We start from the raw sequence: 21,399 nt of genomic DNA, 5'->3' as shown, positions 1-21,399 counted from the left end.
GGGGGTCCCATGTCCCTGCCGTTGTGCTGGGCTCTGATACGCTCTGAAGCCTCTGGCGGCCACGGATTTGGAGTCGGGTGTGCCTGTGGAGCTGATCCCTGATAGGCGACTCGTGATAGGCGTCAATTCAGTCAAATATAACTGGCACACTAACCTACTTCGGGCTACCCTAAATTTCCCAAACATTTTCAAAAACAACAAATCCCAAACTTGGATCTGCTTAGGGCTTCCAACACCAGACTGGGATGCGCTAACCATGGCATTATCATCGTCAAGGCTGTTTTGATAGTCGATCTTGCTGCTCTCGCACCAGATCTCGAGCGAGCCGTGCTTGTATCCTAGCGCGCAGCTGGCACTGACTCGGAGCCACACGCCTTGCCTCGTCTGCTATCATCAATCAGTGCCTGGCCTTCCCACGCTTTCCTAAACATTTCCACCGCTCGACCCCAGTCGCGACTTCCCAGCGTCCCATACCACACCCCTCCCCCCATCGACTCCTACTTTATTCTTCCTGCTTCGCACACTCCCTCCTTCGACTTGAGTAGCACTGTCCTTCATCTAGCCTCACTCGATCACTCAGCGCTTCGTCCAATATCTTCAACTCGAGAGCTGGCTCTTGTGCGGTTGTCTGTTGAAAATTTGTTGCTGCCCGACAGATCCACCCCCAGATCGATTCCTCGAGTACCAATTCGTCAACTTCACCGATCCCTTCACCGCTCTTCGCACAGATCCCCACACTCGATATGGTTTCATTCCAATGCGAGGTCAGTCTTGAGTCTTGTTCGCGAATGGCAGTCCGCCAATCTTTTCTGACTAGAATTCCTATAGGCCTGTGGTGACGTCCTGACCAAGAAGAAGCTGGACCCCCATCGGAACCAATGTCGAGGGGCGTATTTTGCGTGCATTGATTGCATGACCACATTTAATGGCACCGAGTACAGATCGCATACAGTATGTCCAGTCAATCCTATCGTCAATAGAAAGGCATCATCGCCTTGCTCTATCCGTCTGATGCAGAGGTATTGGAGTCGTGATCTAACATATCTGCCACAGTCATGCATGACCGAAGACCAGAAGTATCAAGGTGCCCTCTACAGGCCAAAAACCCCCAAAAACCCCAACAGGAAGTCTGTCTCAATCGTCGAACCTGGCGACGCCAAAGCCCTGATTCCTCGCCCAGCATACGTCGAAGATGCCCCCGACAACGAGGCCCCTCCTCATGTTCCTACTCCTCCACCCGCCGTTCCTCCCCTTACCGCCGACAGTGTTTTTGATTACATGGTAGACGAAAGCATGCCCAACACCCCTCAGATAGCCTATTCCAAGGACAAAGGAGAAATGGCCATGGCCAAGGGAGCCCCATCCATCTTCACAAATAGCCGCCCAGGTAGCTCCAGTGGCTATCGCCATCATGAAGAGCAGATGCTCAATCAAGATTATCTTGACAATGGCTACACGTGGGGCACCGAGCCCGTTCAGTCCAAACAAGTCCTCGACATGAACGGAAGCTCCCTGACTCTGGAGTTCATGACACCTGCGGCCAAGGAAGTCAAGGCTAGGTTAGACAAGAAAGACAGACCACGCTCGCACAGCCGAACCGACAGTGGTAGCGGACAGAAGAGGAAAAGAGACGAGCACCAAACACCAGCAGATTCTCTCATGGTTGATACTACCAAGGCCGACACACCCACAATCGTGCATTCAGGTTTGACTGGCGGTCTCAACCGGATGTTGAGTGAAGAGAAATACCCATTTCGAAGGACGCCTGAGACAGAGGAGAAGAACAAACTGGTCATCGAAAAGAACCGCCCTGTTCGTCGAAGTCACAAGACTGACGACCCCATATCACCCCTCAAACGGACGCGGCATGCCAAGGATGATTCCAACGGCCTAGGAATATCAATGAAAGGGCGTGCGGCTAAAGCCCTGTCCATGGTTGGCGTAGCACTACTTCCTGGCTCGGGCAATTCTCAACAGGTCAAGACGAGGAGAAGAGCAAGTTCGTCTGACCATGGACAGAATGCGACTCGGGTGCGAGAAGGGGAGAAACGTGAACGCAAAAAGCACAAAGTTCACCGACACAATGGAACAGCGTCAGGAAATATTCGACACGAGCATCGCTCAAGACGTCATGGCAGCGAGGACTCGCCTTCTCATTCACCCCATGAAAATGGTCCGCGCCGGTTAAAAGCGATCGAGTATCGCAAACACGACGATTCTGGCTCGGACACCGACTCAGACCCAGCCAATCGTCACGGGAATGAGCAGGGATCCAGAAGAAAATCCACCAATGGTGCAATGGTAGTTTTCGGCGAGGAGGAGAGGCAGAGACGGGCATGTCGAAACTTCCTGGCCAACGCTCCAGGGTTGGACTCGGAAAAAGGCTACTCGATTCATAAAATGCTGAAGCGATATCACAAGCAGACGGACACAAGAAGCTCGTCTGCCAAGGCTGATGATGAGCAGCAGCTATGGCGTGGATTGCGGATCAAGAGGAACGAGAAGGGCGAATTCGTTCTGACCTTTTGATCGACTTGTTTGACCCAGCAGACGAGCGAGTCGGCCTTCCCACGTGGACTTTAAATCATGAAACTTGTTCGGCGTTATTGTGATTCAGGGATGGGGGACCACTGGTCGCTTTGGGAGTAGATACTTTAGACCATATACTCGCTCCAGCTCGAATGATCATGGTCACAAGAGTGACATTTTCCTCTCTTCCTTTCTCCAGACTGTATTCGTAGTGGGCCAATCGCCGAGGACTGTGACGAAGGTGTATGGGGTCATATATGAGTCCGATTTTCGGCTCTGCTCACGCTGGTTTCATATGAGGAAGCAATCGGCGTAGTCATGACCTACGTACATTTAACATACTTTGCGTTGAGAGACGGGCACACTGTAATTATCATTTTTGCCTAGCCAGAAAAAAAAATGAGGTCATGACACATGTCAACGGCTGCGACATTCAGGAGTCGTGAGCGTTACCTGCACCACCAAACCATATCCATCGCGGAGGAGGAACGGGGATTCGCTATGCCACGGCCGCGGATGGTGGAACATGGGGATGTCACTTGCAGCAAGCACTGGTCGAAGGCCTGAAACGTAGACGAATCGAGGACACGAGCATCGAAACTTCTGGAGCTAAGGGTCGGCCGGGAGCTCTGGAACGCGCCGGAAAGCTGATCGCCTAGCAAGGGGCAGAGGGGCTGCGGAGAAGGATGCGTGAGCAGGTTCAATAATGAATGAGGATTTTTGCCTATGACAGAAGTTACCTAGAGCACCTAGGGAGACACGGGAGGGACACGCGTTGGGTGGACAAAACTCTTGTGGGATCTGATGATTCACGAAAAATTCCAAGGAAGTGCCTCGTAACTGGTCTTGGATTTTCATGATTGTACATACGGAGTACATCACAGTAATCTGTGTAGAGATGCCATGCATACCTTCAAGGGCGTATTTCAAACCGTGCAGTGGTAATTTCTTGATTTGTGGCTTGATTTTATCCGGCATTGGGAGGAAAAGGTGTCGTGGGATCAGCTTGACCATTGCTCAGGGTGTCTGTGAGGACAATGCGAGTGGATAGTGGCCCCCAAGGGTGGCGGGGGACCACTGATAATCCAGCCCAGCAATCCTGAAATAAGCCTGCAGGGCCTAGCATTACCTGGAATTGCCTGGCATTGGGGGCTCACATCCGTACTTCGTATGTCCTGACACGCCGCCGTGGCTGCCCACCCAAAAGTCACTCAGAGCTGGGCCAATCCAATCCCTTGAGACCCTGGAAGTGAGTCCCTTGCCTTCGTGGCCTACCCACAGACCTTCCACAACCCTCTCCAAGTGTGACCTCTCTTTCCTGAACCGGACACTCGCTCTCGCACGCTCACTTGACTTCCTTCCTTCCTCACAAAGCGAACATCCCTCTCGCCAAACCATCCCACACACACAACCCTCCACCCACACCTACCACCTACCACCTACCACCTACCACATTCTTAAACCCTCGAAACCCTACAGTCAATCATTTACAATCACATTAATATGATCTTGTCCATCGCCACCTAGCCTCCTCCTGCCTTAATCTCTGGGAGCTGGCGTCCCACACAGTCAACCATGGCCAAACCTCCACATCGGCCCCCAGGCCGGCGTGGAGGATCCAAGTCAATGATCACCTGGGCTCTCCTGCTCTTCCTCATTGCTGCCGCGCAGTCACAATCCCTCCCACAATCAGAGTCTATTCAGAGACTGGTTGCTTCGACCCAGACGCCCGTCCCAGACTCAAATCGACACCCTCAGGCTGGCCGCAGTCCACCCGAGATCCCACTCCTTAAAAACGACGTGACCACCGTCCGATTCAGAAGTACCGATGAATCACCCCAAAACCACAAACCTCGTGCCTTGGCTCCGGCTCACGATGCCCGTGACGCTGTTCGAGCACCTCTTGTTCAGTCTGCCGAGTCCTCAGGACTCTCGTCGCTTGCCCCAGCGCGGCTACTACAAGATTGGGAGGTCGAGAATATTGTGCTTCTTGCCACTATCGATGGCACCATACATGCTCGAGACCGCCAAAGTGGTGACGCCAGGTGGTCTTTGGGCTTCCCAAACAGCCCTATGATTGAAACTATTCACTACAACCTCAATCGTTCAGGCGCCGAAGGCTCTCTGTACGACGATGACTACATCTTCATCGTGGAGCCTAGCAAGGACGGAGATTTATATATCCAACACAAAGATCCTAGAATTGGGTTACAACGATTGGGTCTTACCATCAGAGAGCTCGCCTCCCAAACACCCCATTTCGTCGATGACCCGCCTTTGGTCACCATTGCTTCGCAGGAAACTACTGCATACGTTGTTGACGCAGCCACCGGAAACATCATTCAACAATTCGACAAGTACAGAGGCTTCTCGAGTGAGGACAATGGCCGCAACTGCAGAAAACTGAGTGGATTTGAACTTGATGACCCTGCATGTGAGCCACTAGGCATCATCAACCTCGGCAGAGTCGAGTACACCGTTCAAGTCTCCCATAAAATTACAAACAAACCCCTCTGCACTCTCAAGTTCTCAGAGTGGCTTCCCAACATGGGCGACAGTGATCTGCAAGATCAATACGTCGCTCCACTTGACAACATCCAAATCCAACCCACTTACAATGGCCGTATCTTTGGCATCAACACTAACCAGGCCGCCAACAAGAGACCACAATTCACCCACACTTTCGACACCCCTGTCGCTAGAGTCTTCGACATCGTCCGCCCTTTGGACAATGTGGAAGAGTCGCCCAAGCTGGTTGTTCTCGCTAGACCGACAGATTCTCCATTGTTATCATCTCAGCGCACCTCCGCCACCGACTTTGACCGATCTGATCTCGTCTTTGTCAACAAGACTGAGTCCGGCATGTGGTTCGCCATGTCGGAAATCTCCTACCCTGGTATCACCAATGGTGCTTCGCAAGCAAGCTCAAATTGGAATTATGACAACCACCTCCTGAACTTCGAGGGAGAGATGGACGAGATCGTCGGAGTCCATGTTTTGTCTGGCATGGAGCACCAGGCGCCTTTGCCACTGAGTCTTCCTGCCCCGCCAACATCGGACTTGGCCAAAGGCTCTGAAAATGCTCTCGCTGCCCTAGAAGCAAAGCTGCCCCCTGCCATCTTGCCTCTCATTCACCATCCCCTCCTCTCGTTCTTCAACATAGTCGTTGCTACTGTTTTTCTCCTAGCCCTTGGTATTCAACTGAGAGTACCCTTGATGTTAAAGGCGCGACGGCTCCTCCAGCAGCTCGGTGTTGACGTCAACATCAAACAGAACAATCCTAAAGCCGTCAAACTCGCTGCAACGTCCGCGACGGAAGATGAAGCCCCTGTGGCAGGTGTTCCGACAGCTCCATCTGCTCAAGGAACTGTTTCTGAAGTCCCTGAAACCGTCGCGGTAACACCTGTGAGGAGTCGCGCTCAAAGTACTGTTGTCGACCCGATGAGCCCCGCAAAGAGTGTCAAGGTCGCAGAGCCAAACGATGAAAGTTCCGATGGCGACTCTGACGAGGAGAAACCTAAGTCTGAATCCACATCAAATGACGTTGCAGAAAATGGTGGTCAGCCTCGTCGGAGACATGCGAAGCGAGGGAAGCGAGGGGGAAAGAAGAACAAGAAGGCCAAAAAGACAATGGATCCAGAGGCCATGGATGAGAATACAGCTCTCACTCCAGAACTCCCGACAAAGGATGGTTTGCTCCAAGTTGGCCGGCTTCGCATCGACACAAAGGAGGACAGTTGCTTGGGCCGAGGTAGCAACGGTACCGCCGTCTTCCCCGGAACCTTAGATGGCCGAGAGGTTGCTGTCAAGCGTTTGATCCGCTCATCCAACAGCCTTGCAGCAAAGGAAATCAAACACCTTCTGTCGAGCGATGAAAACCCTCACGTCATTCGTTACTTTGGCAAGGAAGAGTCTCAGCATTTTACCTACATCGCACTCGAGCTATTCACCACATCTCTAGACCAGTTCATCGAACGCCCCCTATCATATCCAAACCTCGTCAAGCTGCCAGAAGGCTTTGATGTCAAGGACTGCTTGCGCCAGATCACTGATGGCGTTCAACATCTTCATTCTCTCAAACTTGTGCACCGAGATATTAAGCCTCAGAACGTGCTGGTCAAAGCTGTCAAAAGTCACAGGCCCACAGCTGGTTTGCCAAAACTGCAGTTTGTGATATCAGACTTTGGACTATGTAAGCCATTGGAAGAAGGTCCTGAGTCGACTTTTGCTCCTACCGCAAATCACACCGCAGCTGGTACTACCGGATGGCGGGCTCCCGAACTTCTAGTCAACTCTCGTGCCACCTTACCCACACCCGCTATTGCATCCAGTGCTTCAAAATCGACAATTCATTCCAGCGATGGCACAACCCCTGATAGGTCATCTGGTCGCCGAGCCACAAAAGCCATCGACATCTTCTCCCTTGGTTGTGTCTTCTACTATGTCATGACACAGGGCCATCATCCCTTTGATGTGGGCGGTACAAGTCTCGGTCGTGATCTGAATATCAAAGAGAACAAGTTTTCGACCGATGCGTTACGGTTACATGACTATCAATATGACGCCGACGATCTTATCATGCAAATGCTCAAAAATGATCCGAAACATCGGCCGGATACCCACGATATCCTTCGACACCCGTACTTTTGGGACGTGGAGGACAAACTCGACTTTTTGTGTGATGTCTCTGACTGCTACGAAAGGGAGAAGAACTCTATCAACAATCCATTCGATAACAATGCCGTGCGAACACCCGCAGAGAAGGAGGCTCTTGAGGAATTGGCTGCGCTCGAGTCATTGTCACCTAATGTGATTGGTCCTTCGCGGGACTTCTTGCGCGCTTTGCCACGATCGTTCATCAACGAGATGGGCAAGCAACGCAAGTACACAGGTTCCAAGATGATTGATCTTCTTCGGGTGATTCGCAACAAGAAGAACCATTTCCATGATCTCCCGGACGATGTCAAGGAGCAGATGCTGGGAGGAAGTTCGAGAGGATACTATGAGTTCTGGGTCAAGAGGTTTCCTAGCTTGCTGATTAATTGCCATGCTCTGATCCTTGAACGGGATGTTGTAGCAAGGATGAGACTGGAGAGATATTATGACTTATCTGAATGAATCGCGGTATTCGTCGGGCTTTCTACGATACCGGTTATTCAATAACCAATAAAATTTTACTTTAGTCTACATATGTCTTTTCACGTACTTTGATGGTGACCCAAGATCCAAATGTATTGACTGAGGCTTCTAAATGACGAAAGGAAGGTGGGCACGTAAGCCGGTAACGTTCAGATATTGTGTTGGATGTTTCTCATTTATCTCTATGAAGAGCTTTTCTCTGGTCATGACAAACAGGAGTCGTAATCTATCTAGTCTCGCTCGGTCTTTGGTTGTAAAGGGAGGTAGGTAGGTGGGTAGGTATACAGGGAATCGGCATCGTCCACGGAGGCCTCCATTGTTCAAATCTCGACATCAGAGAAGTGTCTTCTGTCTGGCTATCTGCCAATAGTCACCTCTCTCTCTTCCTCACCAAGAAGTCGGACTTCCTCTCCATCCATCATCCAGCCGAGAAGGGGTTGTCTGTCTAAACTCACTCTTGCTTCGAGATCTTGGAGTATGGAGAGAGGGAAAGAGAGTGACAGATGTGCTCCCACATATCTAAGGGGGAAATGGTGAAGTAGAGATCTCCGAGGAATGATTCTGCCGACCGGAAATAGAGTTGGTTGGATTTTCTTGAGCCCCGAATGGGGGCATTTCATGAGGATCGGGATCGGATCCAGCCAGCATGACAAGGGGCATACTATACTGCGTATCGCAACTGTGTATAGAATATAGCCAAGAGACCAACTGCATTGAGATAGATGGACAGGAGCCACTCGTGCGTCAATTCGAACACCGTCCCTGACCCCAATGGGATGAGCCCTTCTGAGACCAATTCCGGAGCTTTTACATCCTCTCTCGCCGCCGTGGTGCAGCACGGATGATGTTGTCGACACGAAGCAACAGCTCTGCAGCCTCGCTGGCGGAGCTGACGACTGCCTTTTTCAGTTTATAACTCTCAATAACACCCAGTTCGCGCATGTCACAGATCCCGCCGCCAGGAGTTAGAAGGTCGAGGCCACTGCTGGTCATGCCACGATATACTTCACTTCTCAGCTCTGACACGAGAGCTGATGAGTCGAGACCAGCATTGTCGGCCAGGATGGTGGGGAGTTGTCGCAGGGCGGTGGAGAAGGAGTCGATGGCAATACGTTTTTTGCCGCCGACTTTCTGGGCCAGTGAATCAACGGCTTTGGCCATGACCATTTCCGCGCATCCACCTCCGAGGGTGACGCGGGGTTCTTTGACGGTTTGGGATAGAACCGCCAGAGCGTCGTGCAGGGATCGCTCGGCCTCGTCGAGGAGTTGCTCCGTCGCCCCTCGGAGCACGATCGTGCAAGCCTCGCCTGCGGCGACGCCAGAGAATTTGATCAGTGTGTCTTCGCCGATGATGACTTCTTCGATCACATCGCAGTGTCCGAGTTGGACTTGGTCTGGGTGGTCGAAAGTCGAGGCGATTTCGCCGCCGGTGACGAGCGCCAGTCGTTCGATACCGTCGAAGTCGGCGTGCTCGATCGAGACGATTCCGGCTTCTGTGAAGAGTTGTTCAGGCCAGTTGTAGATCAATTGACGGTTGATGAAGCAATTGATGCCATGGGCCTTGATGCGGTCTACCTTGGCCTTCATCCGGTCTCGTTCGGCCTTCTCCAACTCTGCGAGCTCCTTGGGAGATGATACCTTCATTCTGCTCGCCCAGATCTTGACCTTGTCTGTGTCCATGGCCGTGTTGGCCACGAGGATCTTGGCATTTTCCAATCGTTTGGGTTGGTTGACCCCGATCTTTTTGTCGAGGATGAATCCCTCGTCGAGGTAGCTGTCCGAGAGTTTTCCACCGGCCTTCTTGATGATCTGGATATGGTTTAGGTCGATGGAGCCCTTGAGGCGGAGGATGGCGTCGCAGGCAAGGTCGGAAAATTGATTCCGATCTTGACTGAGCACCTTGGAGGAGAGGGTAGTGCGTGCGATGGCGCGGAGGTCTTTGCGGAAGGCTTCAGGGTTCTTGCTGTTGTCGACGGCGGACTTTTCAAGGGCTTGTAGGGCGGCTTGGGAGGCCAGTCGATAGCCCTCAATGATGGTTTGAGGGTGTATCTTTTGTGCCACCAACTTCTCGGCTTCCCGCAACAACTCGGCGGCCAGGACTGTTACTGATGTGGTACCGTCGCCGACTTCGTCGTCTTGGACTTTTGAAATGTTGACAAGGACTTTTGCGGCGGCATTGTCGAGGGCTATAGATTTGAGGATTGTGGCTCCGTCGTTGGTGACCATGATCTCACCGGTGCTGGCGCTTTGGAGGATCTTGTCCATCCCCTTGGGACCAAGCGTGGACTTGACCAGATCTCCGACGGCGATGGCGCCGACAAAGGCGGAGAGACGGGCATTTTCTCCCTTTTCTTCGGAGACGTCTTCAGCGAAAATCTGAGTAGGGTTTGCCATGATTGCTGCAGGACTCGAGACTTCGGCTACAAGAAAGAGAAGATGTCACCTGTTGTCAAATGATCACCAGGCACAATTGAAAATATTGACTGCGGGGGATGAACATGGAAACAATGCCTGTCTATGTGCTTGACCGTAGTCTTGGCGGGGTGTCTAGGGTGGAGTGCCCCGTGATTTGAAAGCGGATTATCAAAAGGGGCTCACAGGGTTTACGCATATGGCTGCAGCAGTTCAAATCATAACCCTTGGATATCAATTGAATGTCATGACACAATGGATGCTATCTGATCCAACCCATCTAAAATAGACATTTCAGTCGCTCTCATGCGATGCGAGGTAGGTCTATGGAGTTGATCGTATAAATCAATCCATGTCTACGTCGCTTTCCGCATCTCCATATCCGTCACCATAGTCTTCACCATCCATTTCGTCATCACTCCTCTCTGCGAGAAGATCTTGAGTGATCTCATCATTGAGATCGCGATGCCGGCGACTGCTTCGAGCCTCAGGGGAGGGTGGAGCAATATTATGCACCCGCTCCCGATCTTCGCGAGGCCGTGGGCGTTTCTTGGACACTTTGCGTGCTCCATTGGAAGCCCCTTTGCTCGGAGGTGGAGGGGGAAGGACGTCGACGTCCAAAGGACCCGCGATGTGTGCAGTGTAGGCGGTGAAATCGGAGATTCCACCCCATCTATCAAGTCTGCGTCGACTTCTTTTCAGGATTTTGGTCCAGGTCTCGGCTTCTTCACCGAGGTCATCAGGCTCATACCCAGCGGGCATTCCAGCTGATTCACCTTCAACGAGCTCCGCATCCCAGCGTTTGGCAAGGAGACCTGCGAGGCCAACACCGCCGCCTTCTTCCTCTTCTTCGGAATCGTACGTTCCCGGGAGTTCCGTAAGACGACGAGTAGTCTTGATAAGCCATCGCTCATCCTCACGCAGAGCGCGAGCTTCTCGCAGAAGTTTACGGCGTTGTCGACGTAGCGCCCACTCGACACGACGCATTCTGTGCTCTTCTAGCTCACGCTGATAGCCTGTGCGCGCCCGTGACTTGGTAATTATGGCGCCGGCAAGCGGCGTTTCATTTGTGCGACCTATAGATACAGTTAGCAAGTGGTGGAATCACAGTTGGATGATTGGTGGTCTGCTTACCAAGAGACAAAGAACTAGGCTGCAATGGCTGCGGGGTTCCTCGGTAACGATCGACAGTATCAGGAGTGCCCACGCGTCGACTTGACTTGAGGAGGCTCCTGGGTCCATCACTTTGTCTTGGGCCACCTCTCAAGCGGCTGGGGGTGTTTTTGCCTCGAACACGCTTATATCTGCCTCGGCCAGGATGTGGATCGACGGCTTCCCAGTCGTCCTCCAGGCTATCAGCTTGACCTCCCAGGCTACTCATGACGTGGCCGCGTTGATGATATTCTGGAGCGGGGGATCGGCCCATGCCAGGACTTCCTCGAGAGTCGGCATCTGATAGCATGGAATCATCGTCTCCGTGAAGAGCGGTCTTTTTAAGACGCTTCAGCGTCTTGTGATCGGGATTGCTAGGATCTGCCATGACCAAAGGCGGCTCGTTGGCGACCTCCAACATGATTCTCTTGCGTTCATTGGTCATTTTCTTGGCAAATGCAACCTCCTCGGGGGTATCAACGTTCTCGGCGTCGCCTTCTTCCTCGCTGATGTTGACTAGCTTCGGGACCAGTTGGGGGACGATACTGGGGTCCTCTGGATCTTCTGTTTCTTTGTACTCTCCCGGGCCAAATGGATTGTTCAAAGCATCGTGTTTGGAAAAGTCGGATTCGAGATAGAACCACATGAGCCAGAGGAAAGCTCTAGCTCGACTTTCAGAACTAATGGTGTGGCGCATAGCTAGGTCAAAGAAATCAACTTTATCGGTAAAGTGGCTCTCGCTAACGGTAGGGGCAAATTGGGAGAGAATAAAGATAAGGTTGACAGGGTTTGTCCTAGGGATGGATTTGGCTTTGATGGCGGTGATTGTTCGAGGCTCGTCGGTGTCTTCACTTGCACCTTTCAAGATGCTCTTAAGGCGAGGGGCATCTTGCAAGGATTTGTAGTCTTTCTGGCTTTTGTATGCTTGTAGTGAAGGGATGGAATGATAGGTTCTCAGCTGAGCTCGCATCTCGGGAAAGAAGTTGAGGGTGGTGTTCATTCTGCCAATGTTGACCAGCAAACAGATCATAGCCATGTTTTGGGCAGCTTGTCGATCGATTTGCAGTCTGTCCTTGAGGATCTTGCTAGTCTTGGAGCTGCGAGCCATGCAGTCAATGTAGACATCAGCAAAGTTGCAACCAGTTTGGCCATCACTAATGCGCGTGAAGACTGGTTTGGTGTCTTCAATCACGATGCGCAGGAATTCGAACTGGATTTCTTTTCGCCAGAGAGGAGTACCGTCTGGTTTTTTGATGTGTCTGATCTTGCTCCCAGAGTAGACTGAACCTACGGTGCCATTGGCTTGTCTTCTGGTCCCAACGGCAGTTCCAATTGTGCGAGGTTCGGATTCGGGGGAGGCTTCTTGTTTTTTGTTACGAGAATGGGAAACTGATATGATGCTCCCTTCATCTTCGGTGCCATCGTGGAGCTGCTCCTGGATCCAGATGGCGCCCTTTTTCGCTTTTGATTTCTTACTCGTGGCTGTTCTGGGTCGTTGTGTACGGCGACCAGAGCCTGGAGTGCGGGTGGAGGGTTGGTCATCGGTGAGGTGTGACTGATCAGGTTCTAATTCGGAAACTTCAGGTTTGATAATCTCTGTTTGCTCGTCGATAGTATCGCTCTCAGAAGGAGCAAGGGAGGGGTCGCGGGAGGCCATTTCGGCGAGAAATTAATGGTTATGCAGTAGGGATTTGGGGCATTACGGAGATTCAGGGTTGGCGATGAGAAGAAGATGACAGATGGAAAGAGAATGGCGAGTTATTTAAGGATAAAAGCAGAGGTTGAAGTTGATGAGGTGTGACTCGACGTGATATGCAGTTGATACGCAGTTCTGATATTGAAAGAATGAGGAAGGAACATGATTTCTGAATCCAGCCGCGACTTCTCAATTCGGGGAAGTGACTCCACGCGCTTTGGGGAAGGAGCGACCCCTGCTGCTGCGTCTTCGGCTAACCTTCCTATTGTCATTCCTCCGTAGTCTCACCCTTCGTCAAACTGATGCTGATCAGAACAACGACACTGGACTACTGAGCATGCGTTGATGTTACATCTGAAGCTGGAAGTTGACTAGATTCCTCTCTATCATCCTTTACATCAATTTTAGAATCACAAATCAAATTGAGCCGTCTCATACATTTCTATTTCGTTCCGGGTCGGTGGAAAGTTGTCAGCCGTGTCACCAACATACGACAACCCCGGACTCGGCACGTTAGCCACCCGAAAGTCAGACAAGCACGCATCACTATATCAACATCCAATTTACCTGCCTCCACACCTGGTTCGAAAGGCATTGTTTATATAAGATCGTAGGTACAAACAGTTGTATGCTGTAGACAAAGTTGTTTGGAGAACTGTTCTGTTACTTCTTTGCCATCTCAATCCATTACACCCCCTTTTTCAAAGCAATATGACGAACTGGATCTTGGGCGACAAGTTCACTGAACGTTACCCACATTTGAGTGGCGTCAAAGCGCTCTGGGAGACCAAATGGAAATTCCCAGCAACCAAAGGCGTCTATCCATTTCATGACGGTAAACTTGAGGACTTTGCTCCAATCTTTGAAAAGCTCATCCAGGACAATGTCAACGACGCTTACTCAGACACCTACACCGAGTATTTTCTCCCTACCGCCGAAAAACTGACCGACCAAGCATTGTCTGCCCAAGGCTCAGACCGTGCTAAAGCTGCTGAACTTTTCAAACGAGCTGCTGCTGTCTATCGAATCTCTCGCTTCCCGTCAGTCGATGCCGGCTCAGGTCTCAAGCGAAGAATCTTTGAAACACAGAAGCAGGTTTATTTGCGTGGTGCAAGCCTATGGAGCTCGCCCATCACTGAAGTTATCATCCCCCATTCAGCTGCAGAGGGTGCCGATGATAAGAGCATCCCCCTTTTTGTGAGAATTCCAGAAACCGCGACAAAGGGGAGCCCAGTCCCTGTGGTCTTACTGATCACCGGACTTGACGGTCACCGACCTGATAATTCTGAGGTAAGCTGTCTGAACAAAGTTGAGATCACCGCTGAAACCCTACCAGAGAACCGACGAGTTCACCAAACGTGGCTGGGCGACTGTCATAACAGAGATTCCAGGGACGGCTGATTGCCCGGCAGATCGAAAGGACCCAAAATCACCAGATCGACTATTCACAGCAATCCTCGATTGGATCCAAGCACAGCCTCAATTTGACTCGACCAAAGTCTTAGCCTGGGGTTTATCAGCCGGTGGCTATTATGCCATTCGCGTGGCTCACACTCATCATTCTCGTTTGATTGGAAGCATTGGACAAGGTGCTGGAACTCATCTGTTTCTTTCCAAGGAATGGCTCGAGCATGTGGATGATCATGAATACCCATTCATCCTGAGTCACGCCTATGTCCTCAAGTATGGATACAAAGATTGGGCCGATCTCCTTGAAAATGCGCAAAAGGACTTTAGTCTCGTTGAGAGTGGCATCGTTAACCTCCCCTCCACCAGATTGCTTCTTGTCAACGGAACTTGGGATGGCCTGATGCCCATCGAAGATAGCATTCTTCTGTTCAACTATGGTAAACCGAAGGAAGCAAGGTTCTACGAAAAGATGTTGCACATGGGCTATCCACCGGCCAACGAGAGCATTTATCCCTGGATGGAATCAGTCATGACTTCATCATCGTCACCATAACCAGTTCCATCTCAACAGTCAGACCCTCGTATCTCAGTTTCGATTTCAGAATCCTTCAGAATGAACCAATTCCCACGCTCTGGCAATGAAGACCTTGCTGGTGGTGATATGTTTGATCGATTGAGGTGTGGTGTTTGCCGTTTCCGCCTCTTTACTGCCGAGCCCCTTAAGATTGTCGAGTTCATGAATAGCCAAGTATTTCGAAGCCTTTGTTGTGCTGAGAACGCTCACAGGCCCAAGGGTATAACGAGCAGAACGGCGATATCCAGGTAGCTTACTCAACAATTCGAGGTGCTCCTCCTCGTACCACTTATTCAGACCCTCCTCGTCATCAGTTTCCATCTCCACAGTCACCATAAATGGTGGGGGAACTATGATATTCACAGCAATTAGTATCGAGATTCCCGGTCGTTCATTGAACCAATCAATCAGTGTCAAAAACTCAGAGATTTCTTCATCTCACCTTCTCCAATCTTCTTTGGATCATAGTCAACCAACAACTTGTAATTCCGAACATCAAAATCTCCATTCTCGAGAATATGAAACTTGTTTGGGAACAAATCACTACCAGGTCTGGTCTTCTCCTTGAAATTCTTCGTTTCGAGCGATTCCTCAAACTCGGTGTGATAGACAGCTAGAAAGTTGCGTGGATTCTTCTCCTTTGGCGCGCCTGGAAAATCGTACGTCTCGCGGTAAAAGGTGCCTCGCGTGGCTGTGCCACTGGAGATGAGATCTGGGAGCTGGTGGAGGGTTTCCCCAACTGTCTCAATAGATGTGCCAGAAAAAGATATACAGATAGGTAATTGGGTGGTTAGGGAGGCTAGGTACGTACATGTTCAGTCACATACCACTTCTCCCAGAGAGCATCGTCGGTTCCCGATTCAGGAATCGGCCTGGAATTAACGAAGAGGAAATATGGGCCGACCATTGCTATTTCATATGGTATATCGAGCTCTGAGAAATGCTATTAAAAGACGAATGAAGGACTCTGTTATGGATAATAAATCCGGTCCAGAATGGAAATTGAACTAACTGATTGATTCTCTATGTATAGAGAGTTAGCTTTTGAGTACTATTCTCCCTATTTATTGTGCTGTTTGTGCGAGATCACCATCTTCCGTTACTGCCTCCGGATTTATCAGCGAATCGTCGACTTCGTGAAGAAACGGGGTGTACTGCTGATCCCCGCAATTGCACGTCAAGAAGTGAAGCGGCCGAGAGGCCCTAGGCCTCTTTCAAGAATATATCCTCGGGTAAGGGGTAAAACCCCAGAAAATGCTCCGGAATCCTTGGGAGACTAAATAAGGAATCTGGAGGCGAAGCTACTACAGAGTGGTACCGAGTAACGAATAACCATCTCGGAAATTTTTATCACATGTCGTCTTTCAACTTGATCTGACCAGGGACTTTTTGTCTCGGGTTTGGTATTTGTTCTGCGACTACAGAATTTCTCAGAAAGCTGCTACCATCTTTGTTCGATGTTCATATGGCCATGATTACTTAGGTAGGCAGCATCATTCAGACTTGGTATCCCAAATTTCTCCCAAGAGATAGATGTCTCGGTGGCGGCATTCAGTGTCTCAACGAGATCATCTCTTGCCAGGCCATTCTGAACCCACGCCACTTTCGCCCTTAAGTCGGCCATTTCAATCATTGTCCACTCTCTCTTGATCAACCGCTGCCTCAATTTTTGCTTTCTTGGCTTTTGGCTCTTGTCTCTCTACACTCTTGCTGGGCGCTTTCTTTCTGCGGGTGGTCTTAACTGCCGGCGGCTTCGGGGTGTTGGACTCGATCTCGTGTTTGCAATTGTCTAGTTCAAGGGAGACGCGACGGAGGACTTCGAATTGGAAAGCCGGGTTCTCCACCATGACTTTTTCGAAACCTGGCTGGGCTAGATTCTTGCTAAGGAACGTCGGAATGCTGGCTGTTGATGCGAGGAGGTCGAACATCTCGCTGCCAGGAAGGGGAGCAGAGCTGTAAACGCTGTTGCCTTTATCGTCGCGGTCACTGTCGCCGTCTGTGCTGGAGAGTGGTGGTGTGGACGGCATTGAAGAAGACTTAGGGTGGAGGATAGGAGTAGAAGAGGTTTTGACAGCGCCGTAGCCACTACCGCCGAATAGCTCTTGAAGACTAGGGATGAAGACGCTGTCGGCGTTCCAGATCAGCTCGGCCCTGAAGTCGTCGGTGGCCTTTCTCACGAGATCGCCAATACCGAACCTGTCCGCTAGGAGGAACATCTTGGCGTGTAGAGCCACTGGAGGATCCCACTCGTCGTCGTCCTGCGAGCAGGGGGGACTCGAAGCCGTTGGTGTTCCTAGAAGAGGGGATCCGGGGGTCATGATTTTGCCATTCTTCATGATGTCCTGGATGTCTAGGGTGGTACACTCAGAGTATTCCCCCGTGTACAGCCAGAGGACAAGATAGCCGACCAAGAGCGGTTCCTCATCCTGGAGGACCACGTTCTGATTACCAGGCACAGGTTTGTTGTCAATGAGCTTTTGGAAGAAACTGGACTTTTGAAGTTTTTTGGCATGCACCTTCCACTGATATGAGCCGACCGTGATGGTGAAATCTGGCTGCACCTCGCGAATCAAGCTCGATCGAAAGGTGCTAAGATCGCTGTCCATGATGTTGGAGGTGAGATCAAAATGGCGGAATTGTTATCAAAAGACAGCAGTTGCTGGCAGGGAAGAGGATCAAAAACCAGATCGACTTAGCGCCAACGATAGTGAGATGGAGGAAGAAGGGAGGAAGGGAAAGAACAGGGGGGGAAAAAAGAGCAGAGAGATCAAGGCGAAGATCAACGCAAAGATCAAGACTAGCCAGCAGGCATGTGAAAGATCGGCAGTAAGTGCTCTGAAAAGTGAAGTCTAAATTGTCGTAACGCTGTCCAAAGGCTGGATGTAAAGGGAATCAAGCCTCTTTTCATTGGGCTGTAGACGACCTCACCTGTGGTTAATTGTACGCATACCTCTAGTCTGCAATTCCTCAAACTCAAAGAACAGCAGGTCTGAAATAGGTGTGTGGTTGAAGCATCAAGTCCCGCTGCAAACGTCTACCGAAGCAGAGTTTGTGACGGCTTCTCAATCCTTCATCATTCTCGCGCTCAATGCTCGAGGCATTTTGACTTGTGATCTCCCGACCATGGGAATATGCGGTCGTAGACGTCTTTTCTGTTCGAGTTGCGCTGACTGGCACAAAGGCCAAAGACGGATCAAGCATAAGAGAACCACTGGTGAATATGATCTGATGTCGTAGCTTGAGGGGAATATTATTGTACATGTCATTAGTCTTCATACTTACTGTACAGGCGCTGATGCTGACACCTTCAAGTGCTGAACATCCCATTTTTCTGTCGCTGATTCAACCCAATCCTTCTTCTCCCCAAGGATCGCAGTAGATCTTAGGTCAGAAGGTGTATCAATTAGGTATTTCTGCGCCACCCTCTGCACATCCTCTTTAGTGACATCGAGAAGGTTCTCTCTCATCTGTTGGTCCATGTCTTCTGTGATGCCATACATGAACTCTTTGCCAGCCTCTCCACTCACGCTCGTGGGTGCATCAATGCTCTGAAACATGCTGAGTTTACTTTCGTCAATCTCTCGCTGAGTCCATGGTTTATCGCGGGCGAATGCACCAGCGCGTTCAAAGACGTTCAACGTGTTTCGCGGATTTGGATCTCGGTAGGAAGACATGGTAAACAACCCACTGATCGGACTCGCACTAGCAGAAGCGCCGTACGCTCCACCCTTTTCCCTGACTTCGGGGTGAAGGAAGTTGTGGATGAGTAATTGGCCTAGCACGGTCAAAGGAGCCTTGTCAGGGGACGAGTATGGCGCGGTCTGTAGGCAGGTGCCAGTGTAGGAGACCTGGAAAGGGAGATTGAAGAACGCTCTCTTTGAAAGTGAGGACCCAGAGGTGACGTCGGAAGTGTAGGAGAGTTGTGGATCTGCGGAAGGCAACTTTGCTAGGAAGTCTCCGAGCAATCGTTGATTATGCCCAGTCGAAGACGGTTCACAGACAATCCGCGTTGATAGACTGGAGGTGTTGCTGATCACGATGGATTGTAACTGTTGGAGGTTTTTGATCACCTGGTTCAGGCTATTAGGGTCATTTCGAGCGGCATCGAGAAGCCTTGCCGATGCCTCGATCTGTGTTAGTCCTGAAAGTTGATCCTGAACGATACCGCGTCGAGTGAGAGCAGCGGACGCACTGGTGATGGCAAAGTGATGACCGCTCTCAGAGACAGCATCCAAGGCACCTGAGGTCTTGGACTCCAAAAGTTCTTGAATGGCGGCGATTGCTTTCGGATCGGCAAAGTCAATATCCAAAAGTAATGTGTGGATCAATTCAAACAAAGCAGAGACATTTCGATCCAAAGCGTAACCACTGAACATCAAGCCCTCGCTGTACTTGTCTAAGGACCATGGATCCGGTGCTGCGAATGGTGATATCGTGATGCCACCAGTTTTGAGGAGAATTTCTGCCTCAAGATCACCGACAGACTTTTCCTTTGTGCCCAGCCGCATCAAGGATTCGGTGAATAGCGGCAGCAAAAGGCGAAGCTCCGAAGGGAGATCTTTCAGGATGTGTTTTGCTTGAAAGTAGGTGATTCCATTTGTCGAAGTTTCACGCCAAATCCCCTTGACATCGCCAATGCTGTCGTAATGTCGAGGCTTTCTCTCTTTGGTTCTGGATATGTCTCCCACCTTCAGGGTGGGAAGCGAGTCCAAGTTCTTATATTGGGCAGTTTCTTGTTCTTTGAGCAAATCCAATTCTTGCTTACCAAGCTTGGAAATGGCTTCTTCTGGAGAACTGGCTGTTTGCTTGAATTCCGACAATATCTTCTGCCTGCGTTCTTCTTCCTGTGCCTCTAACTGAGCGCCGTATGTCTCAGATGGACTCATCACAAACTGCATCGTCTGGTCGTTTAAGAAGTATCTGTTGACAAGTGATTGGAGATATTCAGGTTCTTTCAGGCGTGCTTTGAAGGCATCGACGGTGTCGTTCCACGCTAAACCTTGCATCGGGTCGACACCGTTGAACCAGCCAGACAGGGTCTTTTCCAACAGCCCCATGCCAAAGTTAGGGGTTTTGTGCTTGAGAGTCAACTCCAATTGATGCATGTAGCCTTCGATTTTGTGCTGTTGAAATGCTTCATGTGCTTTGTGGCGCAAGATGTTCTGAATGGTTTCTTTGAGGGCGGGCACGTCTTCGGATTTCATGCCATCAAGACCGATTGAGAATACTCCAACGCGACCTGAACTATCGTAGCCGGAATTGGCGCTGAAGTTTGTCCCCAAGCCTGACTCGATCAAACCTTGGTACAGAGGAGATCCATAGCCATTCATCAACAGGGACATCATGATGCTGATGGAGAAGGTTTCCACAATATCCGAAGGCGGACATCCTAGCCAGGTGACCGATGATTTGGTCTGTCTATCAGGTGGTTGCATAGTGTCTAAGGGGCCTTGAACCTGGAAGGTAAGAGGACCAGCAGACAGGTCAATAGGTAATTTGATAGCGGCGTCGGGGGTGGACTTGTCAAATCGAGAGATTTCTTGATCGACATGTTTCAGATGTTCGGCGAGGTTTAGGCTCCCGTAAGAGAAGATTTTGGCATTACTTGGATGGTAGTGTTCCTTTGAGAACTTGACGAGTTGATCGTGGGTAAGCTCAGTCATGACCTCTGGATCGCCGCCGGAGTTGTAGAGGGAGGGGAATAAATGCTCTCTGAATCGAATATAGAACAGGTAACTGGCGTCTGACATCTGACCCTTCATTTCGTTATAGACGACGCCCTTGAACTTGATGTTCTCTTCAGTTGCGGGCTCGCGAGGGTCTTCCGGACCGAGTCGCCAACCTTCCTGCAAAAAGTCCGAAGACGAAAGTAAGGGATGCAAGGCAGCATCGAGATAGACGGTGGAAAGGTTACGGAAATCCTGGAGATTGGTGGTTGCGAACGGATAGGAGGTGTAGTCCGAAGAGGTAAAGGCATTCATGAAATTGGCCAACGATCGGGGCATCATCTTAAAGAAGGGGTCTCGAACGGGGAACTTCTCGCTCCCACACAGGGTGACATGCTCAAGGATGTGTGGCAGGCCTGTTCGGTCTGTAGGGTTGGTCTTGAAATTAATTGCAAAGACATTGTTCTTGTCGTCGCGAGCAACATGGAGATACTCTGCTCCTGTCTTGTCATGTTGCAGGCTGAGCGCAGTGAGATGCAATTCAGGAACGTGCTTTATTTCTCTGAGGGTGAACCCATGGAGGGACTCTCCGGGCTTTGGAAAGGCTTCGAGGTCCGTAACAGAAGCATAACCTCTCTTCCGGCTCAAGAATGCATGTGGCGAGGGAGACTTGCGGAGGCCATGGCGTATAAAACCATGCCTCAGCATTGCCGTCAGCGGAGATCGAGAGGCTAGCGATAGGGAGGACAGGGAGGATAATGAAGCGTCCGTAAGAGTAAGACCCGGGGCAGCAAGCTTAAGGGGTTCGACGTGACGATGCT

At 50.7% G+C, this 21,399-nt stretch overlaps 8 protein-coding genes across 9 annotated transcripts; 3 read left to right on the top strand and 5 right to left on the bottom strand.

Moving 5' to 3' along the window:
- The first annotated feature begins 237 nt into the window (after positions 1–237).
- On the top strand, positions 238–2,705 carry PV10_02304. Of its 2 annotated transcripts, none has more exons than XM_016366604.1 (3): positions 238–764; positions 829–951; positions 1,054–2,705. In XM_016366604.1, the coding sequence occupies exons 1-3, from the start codon at positions 744–746 to the stop codon at positions 2,527–2,529; spliced, it is 1,620 nt and encodes a 539-aa protein (XP_016226122.1). In that variant the 5' UTR covers positions 238–743; the 3' UTR covers positions 2,530–2,705. The 2 variants fall into 2 exon arrangements, with proteins under 2 accessions (XP_016226122.1, XP_016226123.1); XM_016366605.1 differs by having other exon boundaries at positions 818–951.
- Positions 2,706–3,883: 1,178 nt separating this feature from the next.
- On the top strand, positions 3,884–7,720 carry PV10_02303 (uncharacterized protein). The gene has a single exon (XM_016366603.1). The coding sequence runs from the start codon at positions 4,105–4,107 to the stop codon at positions 7,645–7,647; it is 3,543 nt and encodes a 1,180-aa protein (XP_016226121.1). The 5' UTR covers positions 3,884–4,104; the 3' UTR covers positions 7,648–7,720.
- A 108-nt stretch (positions 7,721–7,828) lies between these two features.
- Positions 7,829–10,099, bottom strand: PV10_02302 (T-complex protein 1 subunit beta). The gene has a single exon (XM_016366602.1). It carries the CDS (start codon positions 10,060–10,062, stop codon positions 8,476–8,478), a length of 1,587 nt encoding a protein of 528 aa, XP_016226120.1. The 5' UTR covers positions 10,063–10,099; the 3' UTR covers positions 7,829–8,475.
- A 326-nt stretch (positions 10,100–10,425) lies between these two features.
- Positions 10,426–13,065, bottom strand: PV10_02301 (uncharacterized protein; the record flags this gene model as incomplete). Its single annotated transcript, XM_016366601.1, has 2 exons — positions 11,215–13,065; positions 10,426–11,156 (listed from the first exon to the last, which is right to left on the bottom strand). Exons 1-2 carry the CDS (start codon positions 12,887–12,889, stop codon positions 10,426–10,428), a joined length of 2,406 nt encoding a protein of 801 aa, XP_016226119.1. The 5' UTR covers positions 12,890–13,065.
- A 574-nt stretch (positions 13,066–13,639) lies between these two features.
- Positions 13,640–14,891, top strand: PV10_02300 (uncharacterized protein; the record flags this gene model as incomplete). The annotated part of the gene is made up of 2 exons (XM_016366600.1): positions 13,640–14,218; positions 14,265–14,891. The coding sequence occupies 2 exons, from the start codon at positions 13,640–13,642 to the stop codon at positions 14,889–14,891; spliced, it is 1,206 nt and encodes a 401-aa protein (XP_016226118.1).
- Positions 14,892–14,936: 45 nt separating this feature from the next.
- On the bottom strand, positions 14,937–15,819 carry PV10_02299 (uncharacterized protein; the record flags this gene model as incomplete). Its single annotated transcript, XM_016366599.1, has 3 exons — positions 14,937–15,262; positions 15,355–15,631; positions 15,724–15,819. 3 exons carry the CDS (start codon positions 15,817–15,819, stop codon positions 14,937–14,939), a joined length of 699 nt encoding a protein of 232 aa, XP_016226117.1.
- A 718-nt stretch (positions 15,820–16,537) lies between these two features.
- On the bottom strand, positions 16,538–17,518 carry PV10_02298 (uncharacterized protein; the record flags this gene model as incomplete). The annotated part of the gene is made up of 1 exon (XM_016366598.1): positions 16,538–17,518. The coding sequence occupies one exon, from the start codon at positions 17,516–17,518 to the stop codon at positions 16,538–16,540; it is 981 nt and encodes a 326-aa protein (XP_016226116.1).
- Positions 17,519–18,190: 672 nt separating this feature from the next.
- On the bottom strand, positions 18,191–21,286 carry PV10_02297 (uncharacterized protein; the record flags this gene model as incomplete). The annotated part of the gene is made up of 1 exon (XM_016366597.1): positions 18,191–21,286. The coding sequence occupies one exon, from the start codon at positions 21,284–21,286 to the stop codon at positions 18,191–18,193; it is 3,096 nt and encodes a 1,031-aa protein (XP_016226115.1).
- Between the last annotated feature and the right edge of the window lie 113 nt (positions 21,287–21,399).

Source organism: Exophiala mesophila, assembly GCF_000836275.1.
Source record: "Exophiala mesophila strain CBS 40295 unplaced genomic scaffold supercont1.2, whole genome shotgun sequence".
NCBI classification, from domain to species: domain Eukaryota; kingdom Fungi; phylum Ascomycota; class Eurotiomycetes; order Chaetothyriales; family Herpotrichiellaceae; genus Exophiala; species Exophiala mesophila.
Note: the sequence above shows the minus strand (reverse complement) of the source record. Positions and strands in the feature narration are given on the sequence as shown.